This window comes from Manduca sexta, chromosome 25, assembly GCF_014839805.1.
Source record: "Manduca sexta isolate Smith_Timp_Sample1 chromosome 25, JHU_Msex_v1.0, whole genome shotgun sequence".
Taxonomy (NCBI): Eukaryota; Metazoa; Arthropoda; class Insecta; order Lepidoptera; family Sphingidae; genus Manduca; species Manduca sexta.
In genome coordinates this window covers 14153958-14169641 of record NC_051139.1, presented here as the reverse complement: position 1 = coordinate 14169641, position 15684 = coordinate 14153958, and the positions used below count along the sequence as shown (strand labels likewise).

Sequence of the window (15684 nt, the reverse complement as noted above, 5' to 3'; positions counted from 1 at the left end):
TGCCTGACCGAAGAATTACGCATTGGATTAAGTGCGCACCAATTTCTAACTTTAGATCATTTATCATAGTGCTAATTTAAATAATAAGAATTATTAACCTCACACTGTATCGTTTCGCCAGGATTGAGTTATAGCAGTTAGACAACCACATAAAGCTTTGAAGCTTTAAGTAGTTGTCTAACTATGTCGCTAGTTGATGTATTATGATTGATGTATGATGTATGAATAAATCAAGAATACTTGATTTTTTGATGTAGTCTTGTATATAAAAATATACAAAAATATTGTTTTTTTACGTGGACTATCAGGTTTATTTATTTTATCTGGAATATTTTTTTTACGTGAAGTGTTATTTATATTATGATATAAATGAATCCGTATTAAACTTACAGAATATTATTTTTCGTAGCTCTACGTATGGTAATCCTTGTTATATTTTTTTTTTATCAATTCGTAGATTTTGATTCAAAACCTTGCAATACCGAAGTCACCGCTTTTTGTCAGTTGGCTTCGCTGTCAAACGGAAAATGGCAGCGACGAGTGTTGTCGTTCTCGATAGAGGCAACAATACAACTTGTACCGTAAATCTTTTCGGTAAGTAACTATTAAGATAATTTCTTATACATACAATCTTATAATAATATAGCATTTTTAAATATACTCGTAATATCAGCATAATATTCTGTGATGGTGCCTAACCTTAACTTCTTTATTTATTTTGATGTTAGGCGCGCGGAAATTAAAAAAATAAATAATTTATTTAAGTTTTGTCTAAATATTAGAATATTATTGAGTGTACCAAAAAAATGTGTTGAGACGTCGTCGTATTAATAGTGGTCGTGTACTAGGTACTTAGTTGTGAGGTAACGAGTTTTTTTTTCAATGAATAGAATTTAGTTGTCTGCGGCGGCTGCGACCTTGGCTATTGGATTGTAGGAAGTAAACTGCAGATACTTGCTTTTAAATTGTAGGTTGGTATTTGATGTACTCACAAAAAAACATAGGTAATACTTTGGTAATTTGAGCAATGTGGTTGAATTAGTCTAAGTGGTTGAACTCAAATTCTCATTACTTGCTTGAAAAAGTTTTTAATATATAATTTGATGTTTATTGCTTCCTTTTGAATAATATATTAAATATTTGAAGCACAGCTTTCCTTAAATTTTATCATGAATAATATTGAAAATATGCATACTTTATTATTAAAAATGTTTCTAAATATTTAAATTCATCAGTTATTATATTTAATTTGAATGAATATGTAAAAATTAAACTTACACAATGATGTATAAAAAGTAATTATAATTAGAATAAATAAATGAAAATAGTAAATTATTATATGTTTAAGTAATAAACATGTGTGGTTTACATACAGTATTCTCACACAACAATGCATCATGTCTTGTATTTGTACATAAATTAGATATTCTACTACATCAGTTACATCCTTTGTATAACTAAAAAAAACTTTTTATAATTTATTGTTGCTCATACATATAATTTTAATTGTTTTTATATTTGCCTGCAGGTGCCACGGTAGTATCATGGAGGGTGAATAATCAAGAACAGTTATTTGTAAGGTAAGATCTTGTATACAACTTTAATAAAAATGTAATACTTTAAACACATACAAGTTATAAATACCGTTAAAATATAAAGTGGATAGCATGGATTAAATGAAATTAGTTTTAAATGAAACCATATACTTTTCTTCTTGAAACAGTTTACTATAAGTTATTATGCATATACATGTAAAAAAAATTAAAATTTGAACAAAGTAAATATTATTAAATAAATGGCCACTATTGTTACATGAAAACAATTTGTTGTAGTGGCAACAATAATCCAATGTATGAACTTTCAATCAGAAATACACTTAAACACATGCTATAATCATACTCAACTGCAAATGATAAAAATTAAAACTAGGATTTTTGACAAATATATTTTTTATTCATCATAGATAATTTTTGGCACAATGATAGCAGAGGTAAATACTTAATGTGGTTTCATTTAGTAAGGCAACATAATAATTGCCCTGTACATTTCAATTTTTTAATTTGTGCCTAGTACTGTTATAATTAGAAGTCTTATTAGATGGATGTTTTATAATAATATATTTTTTACTTTTGACCACTTAATTTGTTTTTAAACCTAACAGAAGTCTGGAATTGACATACCTAGTTAAAAAAATGCATTTTACTGACGAAAAGCTTGGTAATATGAAATCTTTATTTATTGAGGTTCTTTGCTAGTTATAAATAAATTAATGTAGGTAGATATATTAAGAAGAAAAAAAATATAAGTACAAGTGTTTCAAATAAAAAAATTACGCGCGTATTACTTAGGATTGGAATTGATGTTCAATATGGTAATAGGTTAATGCCTTGCTGCATGTCGAAAATAATCTCGCTGAATGTTTGTTGTACTAGTTGTGTGTCAACCTACCCTTCCAGCGATATAGGCAATAAACCTTAAACTTTGTAGAAAGTACATCACAATAGAATTTCCGTTTGGTTTACAAAAATGTAGGAGTATTCAAAGTCCATTTGCAGTTTCACAAATGCTCTGGATAATTGGTAAGTTTTTGTTTCGAGATATTATTTCGAGAATCGAAATAATTATATTGTACAGGCGACCTGCCACGGCTTCGGGTACTAGAACATAATATATTTCTTTTTTTTTTCTGCCCGACAAAAAAATTATGAATTAGCCGTCCTATTGAATGACTTCGTCCATTGGTGAAAACTGTATGAAAATTAATTCTGTAGTTTATGAGTTTATCGCGTTCAGGCAGACGCGGCGAAGGGACTTTGTTTTATAGTATGAATAGATTTCTCGGCGAGATTTGTTATTTACTAGTCCTGACATTCGTCGTGCTGATTGAAGTAAATTCTAATAACTTTACTTTGTTAATAGGTATTTTTTTAACTCCAAAAGGCACATTGTGGAACTTTTCTGAAGAAATGCTTCACGCAAGGGCGGGGTAATATCCAGTGTTAATAATATAAAATCTAAACAAATAAAGGAAATTAGTGTCTCTGATTTCGGAAGAAAAAGTTTTCCGTCAATATTTTGTTAGTCTATTTGGGCAAATTTTTGTAACAGCCGAACCGATTTTGATGAAGCTGTCATAGGCAGGTAGATATTTAAAGAGTATTCTAGACTATATATCAGGCGGAATATAATGTTGCCTAAGGCTTAATAAAACGTAGTCATAGCAGCGATAAAAAAAAAAAAACTAGTAAATGATAATATTCTGGCGCGAAAGTGCACTAGCATGGACGATCTCTCGTACGAAACTTATCCCCAAAGTGTATGGAAGGGCACGCCTGGCCATTACCGACAGCTGTGTCCGCACAATCTAACTCGTACAAACATATGAAACACTCGTTTACAGCGTATAAAAGAAATAGAAAATGTTCTATCCCTGATATAAGCAGTGTCTATAGGGAAAGATTGGGAAACGAGTGGGTGAGAGACCAGGCGCCTTATTCTCTATCCTACACGTTATTTTAGACAGTGCGTAACAAGCACGTAACGCACGTCATGTTTAAGACAATAGAAATTGGCGTACAGTGTACCATTCCACGTAAATTTCATGAAGATAACATGGAACGGTCGCGTTACTCGTTTATTTTACAGAATAAGGCCCCTGGTGGTAAGCAGTCAACGTTGCCCATGATCATGGGCGCCGGGAGGGGGGTCAAAGTAGGTGCACGTGCACCCGCCTAGGAATAAATCACAAAAAATATGTCACCGAATAAATCTGCAACGATGGGAATTAATGAAATAGTATTAAAAAACCATGCGATTTGAATTTGAAGACAACTTAAAAATATTATGTATTATAGTGCGTAGGTTCAGATGCACCTCCCTAAAACTAATCTTGGCGGCGCCCATGGCCATGATCACTCATAATCAAGGAAGCGCGAGCGCATTGTCTACCCCCAACTATTTATTTCTTAATTTTATAAATCTTCACATATTTCAGCTGCTCCGTTCAGACACCGTAAAATAAATTCCGAACACAGTTGTAATTTGGTAAACGCCATATTAAAACAAGTTTACAACTCTATCACAAAAACACGAACCATTCACCAGTATTAAATCTCGTATCCTTATATAAAAAATGTAATCTAAGTCAATGTCCAATTTACACGTGTACATAGGTGGAAAAAATCCAGCGGTGTAAGTAAAAAAAAACACCTAATTCGGCCAGATGTTAGGCACTTAATGGCAGATTTTGCATTTGAATCACGGCGGTGATTACCATTCGGCTATTAATTCATATTTGACACCGTGTAATTACACCTAGTGTGTAATTAAATTTGCATTAATTACACTCAGACGTATTTGCATACTTTTAATGGATATACGTAATGTTTGTGGGTGATTTGTGGTCGATAGCTTAATTTTCATTCGTCGATTTTCTTTCTGCGTTATTTATGCTAAAATGTGTATTTAATTTGTGTAGTATACATAGATTGTAAACCATTGGCTAATACTCGTAAATGATGTGTTGAATTTTAATTACCTTTAAATAAATCTCTTGTAATTTCCTTGATTGTCTATGCACGATAATTTTATTTGAAGTTTCGCTTAATCTTTTCAGTTTGTTATTAATGCATTAATATTATTATGTATAGAATTACAATAAATTACGAATGTAATACTTATCAAGCACTGTTTTCAAATGCCAATTATTTCCTTGTATTCAATATTCCTTTTACCTCATGCAGATTACCTAAAAAAAAGTAATTTCTTCTGTCGGCGACTCAATGTAACAATAATTGCTATTAGAAAACCTAAACGCTTAAATGCCCCAACAAGTGATCTAGCATAATGTTTTTTAGATGTTTTTCTAGTTAATTGTACACAGATACTGCCGTTCGATTACCTGAATATTTTAACACCAATAGCTGCCATTGGAAGTCTGCCGGTGTGACGAAACAGCTTAATAGAATTCAATTACGTTTTGAAAAAAAATGTTGCTTACACTTCATCCGAGTAAGGCACGTCTCATAGCAATGAGCTTACTGCTAACGGCTGTGATATAAAACGTTTCATTGGGACTTCAATCTACATCCGCGTAGACTGAAAACCCCGTGTTAATCTTTATCTATATTCTATACTATTATAATATATAGTGGGACTTTTGTCCTGAAAAACTTTATTTCGAAGCCGCGAGCAATAACGTATAAGCAGAAAACGTTGGTTCTGACGATTTGTATAGCGATTTAAAAACATAAGTGATGTTTTAAACTATTTTGATAGTTTTTCATTTGCAAAAACACATCCTCTATCAGTAATTGTGGAAATAGTATGGGACAGGTATTAGCTTGTCAAAATGTAGATACATTAGGTAGGTCTATAGCTTTCTCAGAAAAGCGTAAAATTTAGAGCGTAATTTTTGTTGACTGAAATCGAACCTATAACCTTACTGCTCACAATCCCTGCATGTTACCACTAGACCAATGTGTCGTTTTTATTTGTTTGACGCTACACCTTTACCGTTCGCCTGATTGTAAGCGATACGACTGCCCATAAACAGTAGCAACACCAAACAGAACTTTGAATAACAAAGTACTGCGTGGCACTCTACCGCGCTCGTCATAAAGTCATAAGATGTTAAGTCTTAAAATGGCATAAAACGTCTTCTTGAGTATAAATGCAGCGTCTTTAGATTCTTCTTCTTCTTCTCTTAGGGCCTCTCCAACTAGTGAAGATTGGCGGTCAGCTCAGCATACTTTCTCTTGTCCTTTGCAGGGCGAAATATTTCTTCAGCGCTTGCAATCCCCGTCCACTCGCGGATGTTCCGTAACCACGATTTTTCCATCGACCGATTTTCTTTGATAATATTTCGATTATAAAATCTAAATAGTTGATTCTCATTACGTGCTCACGGAATTCCCAATGGAGATATATTTGCGTCCGGTTGGTAAAAATAGTTGCGTGTCAAAGTAAATTTGTGCTCTGATGGGGCATTACATTATATTTGACGCGTCCTCTTGTGTACATTAATATGTTTGTGATCTTGTCAATTGTTGGCTGTAACGTCAATTATAGGCGAACTGCTTCGAGGCTTTGTTGATCACAATATTATGTGTGTTAGATAATAGTATTTAATATTGTAGACGCGAAAGTTTGAGTTTGGATATTAGAAGTAAATACAGTGACTACTAAACGGGTGTATTTTTTATTTTTTATTTGTTGCTTTCAATGACGAGACGAGCTTGTCGTTCGCCTAATTGTAAGCGATACGAGCGCCCATAAACAGTAAAAACCATCCAACACCTTGTATTACAAAGTGTTATTTGGTGTTCCACTGCGCTCGCCATCCTGAGGCATGAGGTGTTAAGTCTTATTTTGTCTTATAAAAGTATTTTGCGGATTTTATCACGATATTGTACTATATTTTTTTCCCGACATTTCGAAGATTTTGTAGCCTTCGTGGTCACGGGGCCGATTCACCACCATCACCAGCTAAAATACATACTTTTATTCCAATGCGTAAATATAAGAAATCATTATGTAAACGGATATTGCTGATATTGAAATCTTTATATTCCGAAAAAGTGCACAGAGAAACTTATTCTAAGAGTAATTTACTTACTTGCGTCGAGGCGCGAGGTAAGGCAAATCGAATATTATATTTTAAGGACAGATTCTTTCAAACCATTTGTAAACTTTATATAAGGTCTCTATTCAATGTTACTCTTGAACATTTTTAAGACTATTTCACGTCTGTATAACCAGCGCAGTGTTGTGTCACGCAGTGCTTTATAATTCAATGTTGTTGCTACTGTTATGGAACCTCGTGGTGCTCTATGTGAGCGGGTTTCTGGCGTTAACCATCGGGAAATCGTATCTTCAATTACGTCTGATGTCAATACACCAGTTGCGAAGGGTCCATATAAGCCGATTCCTACGGGCTTCCCTTTCTTAATATATGTAAAATGTTTTTATCATTAGAACTATTTCCAGACCGCTTTTATATATATTAGAAACTATATTTTGTATCGGGTTCCTTTTCGCAAAATTCATCCTTCGCCACTGCAATACAAGGTGTATTATGATAACGTATATACATAAGTATATAAAACTTAACTGCAATACATCTTATAAATCTTAATCTTCGATCTATTATATAAGAATGTAAAAAAAACTATTCAGGTAGGTCAATTTTCGCGATGGATAGAAGATTCTTTGGAACCGTTTATTGAAATAAGCCGTTAGTAGGACAACAAAACGTTCAAGAAAACACATTATTATTTTACTGAAAATTATTTCTTAAAATTTTTTACTAATAGAGAAATAGCTTAAAAATCACTGAGAACAGTGCTATTTAACAGTCACTAGCTAACGCAATGCTTTAGTGTAATCCACTACTGTATAAGGAAGAATTGCGTGTGCCGATCGACGAGGTACAAGAATCTTAATTAAGACATCTTTTACGGATTCTAATTCATTTAGTTTAGACTACAGATTAATTAAAGAATTTCATGCTCTTGAATTTTTTATTCTTGAATGAAAATCGATGACATAATTTTATAAAATTGTATTATTTAAAACCAAAGATATCCTCGAAACTACACCATTTATTACAATATACACTGTTATTATATTTACAATTACAGTACATGTATTAACACATCAAGGAAATGAGCGGCAATCTTCATTTTGTCTCGAACATCATTTGTAATTAAGTGTTGCATGACGTCACAACTGATCACTCATCGTACAGAACCATTAGTCAAAAAAATTATAAACGTGTCCGTAAAGAGTTATAATAATAGTGTACATACTATAAAACATTAAAGATGTATATTTCATATTGTAAGGCGGGGTCGAAAAATATCGTGAGGAAACCTGCGTAGCTGAGAAGTTCTCTATAAAAATTTTAGGGGTATGTGAAGTCTACCGATCCGCACTAGGCCAGCGTGGTGGAATAAGGCCTAATCCTTCTCAGTAGTAGAGGAAGCCCGCGCCGAGTAGTGGGACGGTATATAATACAGGGCTGATATTATATGAGGTGGAGACTATATTTGATGTCTGCTGACGGAAAGCGATTACCACCACTCCTAAACTTTATTTCCAATAAAAGGTTATCTTATTAGTTATATAAAATAATAGTGCATTTTCGCATATCTTGCTTAATGTTAATATTCTTCTTGTTGTTTTTTTCTAAATTGTTACAGGCCGATACTTACTACTTACTACTTTATAAGTATGGAAGAAAAACTAAATGGGAAGTTTTTATTAGAGCCACGGAAAACATAGTTTTTAGGATTTTAATCTGTCTGTATGTTTGTATACGCATATCGCAAAAACAACTACATGGAATTTAAGTAAGGTTTCACTAATGCAATACATTAACCCCCTTATTCATAGACGTTTTTTATCTAACGACGGAGTAAAGCTGTGATAACAAGTCTGTTTCTCAGTGCTGACGGCATAGTCAGTCTTCTCAGTGCGTAGACATAGGGCCGTTGTGATTGGCTAATATTGAGATGCAACAATAATGGCCAATCACAACGGCCCTATGTCTGTTTCTCAGTGCCGTTGGGCACTAAGAAACAAGCTTGTTATCACAGCTTTACTTCGTCCTTAGATAAAAAACGTTTATGAATAAGGGGGTTAGAGGTAAATCTTAAAATATCGGGACTATTTTATCCCGGAAAAAAAATTCACGCGGCTGGAGCCGGAATCAAAAGCTAGTAAATGATAAAGTTTTGGGATGGTTGAACAACTCTTAGTATTAGCTTAATAGTCTCGAAACTAATAAACCTAAGAATACGAGTACGTTTCGCCGGTCAATTGTATATAAAACACAGTTATGATAGGTTTAAAAAGTTCATATTAATCTAGACATAGTAAAATTTTACTAGTTTTCATAGCATTGACGTCAGTAAGATTATCGTGATAATCAACAAATGTAAATTAAATTTTTAATCAAAAACGGTCGTTAATTATATGTTGTTTAGGCATCTTTCTCTCCGTCATGAGATCCGTCATCATCTGAACATGTGCAGGTTCTTATCTTTGACCAGTTTTGTGTCTGACCGTGGGAAAGACCATTCCTGGAATAAAAAACTCATAATTTACATTTTAGAGATAAAGAGTCGTCTTCGTGTTAATATGGGACAATGCGATATATCTGTATGCAAAATTTTATCCTAATCCGTTCAGGGATTTCTGCATTTGCTTTTACAAACGTCTAATTATCTACAGTAAGATAACATTTAGGTCGCTTTGCTATTGAAGAGTTAAAACAATCTCAAATTCTTTGTCAATCGTGGCTCACACCAGTTGTAAGACTGTCGAATCTTATAGTTGAAACCATATGCGAATGTTCTGTCTTCATCTGCTTGATCTCAGGGCATAGCTTGTTACTTTCTCGGGGGCTTCTGCTCCAAGAAGAAAACGACTTCCACATCCTTATCTTATAGGGTTGTTTTAAAAACTGCAAGTAGTAATAGTCTGCTTCAATATCCTGGGATGGACTGTGATGTCACACGAATCTGATGTGGGTTTAGACTCCTCCCCGTTATATCTGCGCCCACGCCTGCCCTTATCCATAAACCAGCTACACGCTGCTAAAATTGTCGATTTAAGTGATCTGTTGATAGGAAATAATATGTCATCGCGATGCTTATTGATAAGAATAATCCCATTGAACCTCTTCCACATCCGTTAGTTAATTGAATACAATGGCGCGTTCGCTTGTTTATCCGCCTCGTGTTCTTTATCTATGTGCATTGATTATGAGCGATACTTGTGCCAGTGATGGAGTCTGGTGGGTGTCGATGGGGAGACAGCCCCCCGAATGTTTGCTACATGTGTTTTTTGATTTGTTAGTTACGACCAGTCTGAAGTTGTGTCTAGGATTTGTTTGGAATGTAATGTTTCGGGTTGCAATGTATTATGTAGGGATTAGAAATCTGGATTTTAGGTGGTCTATGGAGAATCGTTATCGATTCGATTATTAAAAGGGAATTAAAATTATAACTTTCGTTGATCAAATTAATTTGGTAGTTAGTTTTATAAACGAAACATAATGTTCGTTTAAGCAAACATTAGTTAATGATTATCTATAATGCAAGCAAAAATGAAACAAATTGCAATGCCTGTAAAACATTTTTCAATTTGCCTGTCAGTAACTCTACAGCACTTGTAAACTGCAGTCAAAATGCGTCAACTAGAGACGATAAATCATGCGTTAACTTTGTCGAACGCTAACATTCGCCGCACAAAAAGCACTAATTACGGCGATTACAAATTGAACAAAACACACAGTTACGCTATCGTCGCAATTAATTCCAAATCAATTTATGGCACACGTATTGTGCGGATGCAATTTGGTGTTGCGACAAAAACTCGTCTCGTATGTACGGGGCGCAGCGTTCGGCTCTAACAAACGACCTTACGCCGCTAATGATTGTACTCTACCTACCTACCAACGGCTAATGGATGCGTACTAACTGCCATGTGTGTTTAAATGTTTTTTTTTTGTACCAGAGATGCTAATTCAGCCTGTGATGGCGGTCAGTGCCAGTTTTAATCTGGACAGTCTAAATTATGACTAACGTCTTAACTGGCTGCATTGCTAGTTGCAAAACCAAAGTCATGTGACAGATTTTTCCAGATTATCCCACTCTGACAACCATCACTGCAAGTCGGTAGTGCCACACATTTTATGACACCAACTCATGGATTTCGGTGAAGGTCTGGAAGCACTAATCAGCCTCAAGCCGCAATGTAATTTATCAAATAGGATAGGGAGGAGTCGGAAATATATTTTTCCAGTTCCCTTTATAGCACAGGTATTTTTAACTTGAATCAAAGTGTCAGGGCCGCTTAATGCTGTTGCGTTTCGTATTGATAGATTTTCGATGGCCCCAAACATGCCTTTCCCTACGGTATGACGCCGCTATAAAAAGCCATGTTCAAACACTATTGATTACCATCTGAAGGTAATAGCAACCAGTTACTGGGCATTAATAGGTTTTAAATCTGATAAATGTTGCGTTTAGTATTGTTGATATCTGAAGGCCCTAGTATGACATTCCCTAAAATATAGCGGTATACTGCCTTCAAGTAGCCATGTTCAAACACTATTGAGTACTATCTGAAGGTAATAGCAACCAAAGTTACTAGGCATTAAAAGGTTTTAAATAAAGGTCATATTAACTCACTGGATACAAGCCACTTCTAACAGTTTGATATAGATCTTTATAGGTGACCTATGATCAGCAATGGACATCCAAAGGCTTAACATGATGAAGAATGAATATTAATAACTCATGTCTCAGGGTGATGCTGTCCAGAGCCAAGCGCTAATTTGCAAGTTCTGGTTGTTTTTAGTGTCTTTTGATTATACTTGGTCTTTCAATCAGACAAGCGATTAGCTAGTCTTGTAACTCCGATGCATAAAAAACTGTATTTGCAAAACGGTATCCTTGCGGTTATTTTTTTATATTCTATTCATGTATAAAGCCGCGGTTAAATAGCAATTAACAATAAATACTTGGGTGCGAGATTTGAATAATAATCCGTTCGTTCGTTCGATGCTACGCGCGTATAACTAAACAAGGATTTGAGAAATGTTCTAAGGTTGTAAATCACTTGGTTTAAGTTCTTTATTTACTATTTTTAAGTTTGTGAGAAACATAGTTTTAATTTTTCATGGCTCCGTACATGGGAATGTCCTTTTCAGGAACAAAAGTCCTATACATGTTTCTTGAATAGAAAATAGCTTGTACGATAATGCAGGACTTGGTCCGTGGTACCAAATTTCACCCAAATACGCAATGTTAGGGGTTTCTGGATTTCTACATTCTAACAAATATCCAAATATTTTCGCAAACGGTCACCGGTCGTACCAAATTGGTCGTGAAGGAGTTACAATCTTTGTTATGGGAGTATAAATAGGTTTCGACAGATAAACACAAAGAATGGACTCAGACTCTATGTAGTTGTCTCTTCAGCCAGTTTTTATTTCTTCTATATATGTATCATCATGTTCAATAACAAATATCTTATTAATTTGCTTTGATAAGATATTAATTCACCTATTGGCGTTTAGCGATTTTTGATAATTTCATGATAGCCTTCTATGCAGTTTTATCAGTCGAGTTAAATTTCACTTTAATATAATTACGTATAATAAAGAAAAACCTAATAGACGGTATAATATTTTGTGAATCTATAATTAATATAACAGTGTAGTGTAAAGCGTGCTACGTTAAATCCCATCGGCGAAAGCTTTTAATATGTTATTAGAACGGAATTTAGCAAATTAAATGAGCGGCGTCCACTCGGTCCCCGCTCGCCGGCAAAAACTCTTCGGCACGCGCCCTCTGTTCTAATATCCAATATAGTTTGTACTTTTGGGGTTTTTGCGCCTCGCCCGCCGCCCGGCGTGGCGCGACCGCTTGACCCTTTTATGACTAACGCATTTTTGACGTCCAGTCAAATTTTGATGTGGTCTGTACGTCACGTAAACTTTAAACCTCGCTCTAAGTAATTAGATAAAAACGAATACATTACTACCATCGTGTTAATGTACCCACGGACGCCTCGGATAATAAACGACTTGAGTTTTTATTTGCAACACAGTGGCGGTAATTTATACACGCGCTCTGTCCGCTCCATTCGCTTTAGCTTAGACCTGAATTTTTTGGCGTTGAACATTCATCACGAGTGATAGTGTCATAAAGTTCGCAGCTCACACACTTTTCAAAAGCAACAATGTGCAAAACAATGGCGTACATTACACACGTCGCAACCCTGACAGAAAGTGGCGCGGCACATCCCTGCGGGTGGCTGGTGGCGAGTGCGGTGCGGCGCGGCGGTGCGCGGTGGCGAGCAGGCCCGCCCCTGCTCTCCGCGTCTTGTTTTTGTGGTCGCGTCTGCAGCCGCCCCGAGTCGCCGCCACTTTCTTTACCTCCCCCGCCCCGTCGCGCGCCCCTCCCTCTCCGCTCACCGCTGATGACAAATGGTCCCCGGACACCCCGCTCGTTCCCCGGCCGCTAATGCCCAGATAATTTTATGCCGCTCCCGATGCACAGACAAAGCTGGGACGGGATGACCGCGAGATTACCCCATCGATCGTCGTCGACGCGCGTCAATGAGTGCAAGCTTTATTTTATGCTCAACTTCACGGCTCAACGACGGCTGAGACGGGTTTACCACGCCATTATGTGGAAATTGATGATGCTCGCAATTATTGCTTTGTAGAGTTTCACGACGTTATTTGCCAATACAAAAGACTGCCGTGTCGAGTGCTCATCTGAGAGAGCGCGGCGGAGCCTGAATATTGTTTCTATTCGGAAATACAATCCAGTAACTGTACCGGCGGACGTGTTCGACAACTAGTCTTACGTACTATAAAAAAACAAAAATGAAACAAGACATGGTTAAAGAATGTCAGCGTCACCCAGCGGGCCGAGCGCGGACGACCTCTCCGTAGCCGCCGCGCCGCGCCGGTCACACGCCATTGACTCCAGTGAATAGTCGGGCCCGCTCCGCAACCGTCACATTATCTCCCGCCTTCCACTCTCTTGATAAATCTCGATTTAAACGCTCTGGGTGTTGCGACTACTAATTATACCTAAACCCGGCATTCGACACTCTGTACACTCCGCCCGCCTCCGAGACGACTTCGACTGTCGAAATTCTTAAATAATGTTTATGATTCGGGAACAAGGTTTTCCTTATTTACATCATTAATTATTATAATGCGGACTCGTTACGGAATCTGTCCGCTGCATGTGCTTGGTCCGTTGTGGAACACATGTTGCGTTTTTTCTGTCGTCTCCGGTGACATCCAAGTCGTGGACTGTGAACACTGCCATGCCGACACATGCGATGCTAGGCGGCTGGCGGCTCCACACAGCACAGATTTACAGAGCCGATATTCAAATTTAGCGAGCGACACCCACAAACAACATTCATTGTGATTGCTTACTATGATTTAGTACAATTATCCCCGATGTTTGCTAACTCGTTCAAGATTTATACGTTATGACGACTGTAGTCTGTACCCACGGTCGTAATTATCTTTAACGAAGATGATTTATCACAATTAAGCCACCTTTACAATTTTGACGTGAATTCTTCAATATAGCGGTCTTGACCTTTGATTTCTGTTTAAATAATGAACGTACAGATGTTTCCTGCGCCGGTTAATATGGATTTAAAATTATGTGTTTAGAATTAAGTAATTGTTTGCCGCTATGAATGTAACGAAGGACGGTATTGGCGTTATCTAATGGCACGTAGATTATCGGGTTGGCATGAATTTGCTTTTGCTTTAATGTGTACATTTGCTGACTATTATCCAGCTTTATTATCGACCTACGCGTGGATTGCGTTGTGATCACAGTTTTCGTTTGCTCATGATGCTGTAACCTTATTTTGTTTGGGTATATGATTATAACCTCGTGGATCAAATTGTTCACTCGACTGTCGTTTGAACAATTGTTTATTTCGACAATATAAAACATTAATTGTTATCGTCATTAGCCCTTTCATTGTATTTGTATGAATAGTACCCGCAATAGTACCCACGCAATTTAAAAAGTGGTGTAAGTTAATTTTGTTTTAAGGTTTAGTGAGCTGAAAATATAGTATTCATGTAATGAAATAACAATGATTTTTATCCGTGTAACTGTTTCCAATTGCAATAGACTCCAATCAAGAATTAAATATGTATTATGTGTTTACGTGTCAATTTATTTGTATGGAATGAATCGATTGTTACGAATTTTCCAGCATTGAAATGTTTTAATTTTGAATGTGGAACATTGTGTTGTGTTTTTACGTAGTTGTTTTTGTAAACGGAACGTGTCTAGTTGTCTGGGTGGTGCGGCTAGCGGCGCGGCGGTCGGCAACAGTTCGCCATTAGTTCATCTCATCTCGAGTGTCGAGTCTCGACGCATGACATCACCAGCATGTGTCCCGTGCGGCCTTACTTGGTCGCATCGCGTATGATCTATCGGCTAATACACACTTGTAACAGCTGATAGCTATCGTGACTAGATATTTCGTTCGGCCGCGCTCCGTATACGGTCACATTGATTCAGCGTGTTGGTTCGTCGTTAGTTTTTTGCCGCATAACTTTTTGTGTCATCGCCCATTTCAGCATTGCACCTTGTATTTATTATCATGAATTAAGATTTAAGATAATTCGATTGCTAATTATTTGTCAGTTGTGTTGTTTTGTTGTACTTGTATTGCTATTGTTCCGTGGATTATTTCGTTGTTTTTTTTACGGCCGTGTGTCGAAGTGACTTCCATTGTTAAGGTTACAATTTTATTTTGTACTTACAATAAATATTTCTTTATCAACATAAACATCTCTTTAAAAAATGCTGTCTACATTGATACATAGATACGTTTGTATCCATTTATTTCCAAGACGTTGAGTTATCTCACCAAGTCCCCTCGGGTGATGTTGAATGTACACTGGCAATATAATAGCCAGTAGAAATTAGCATAGCGACATTTATCTGGTGTACAAGAGGTTTGTCTCGGAGATTTCGTGTAATCGGCTTATCTGGGGTGGTGTTGTTAAATTGGCGCTGTTAAGTCGCCGCAGCGGAGTCGGCGGCCGGGGGCGGAGTCGCCGTCTTATTAATCGGCTGTCGGGAGCATCTGCTGGCGCTATTTACACTCCGC

General features: G+C 36.4%; 1 protein-coding gene across 1 annotated transcript in view; it reads left to right on the top strand.

Moving 5' to 3' along the window:
* The first annotated feature begins 457 nt into the window (after positions 1 to 457).
* The window catches only part of LOC115441480 (glucose-6-phosphate 1-epimerase), a 40139-nt gene continuing 24912 nt past the window's right edge, over positions 458 to 15684 (top strand). Inside the window, exons 1-2 of the mRNA XM_030166290.2 lie at positions 458 to 594; positions 1529 to 1580. Of these exons, the coding sequence (XP_030022150.1) occupies positions 528 to 594; positions 1529 to 1580 (119 nt within the window). The 5' untranslated portion in view covers positions 458 to 527. The remainder of the gene's footprint in view (positions 595 to 1528; positions 1581 to 15684) is intronic.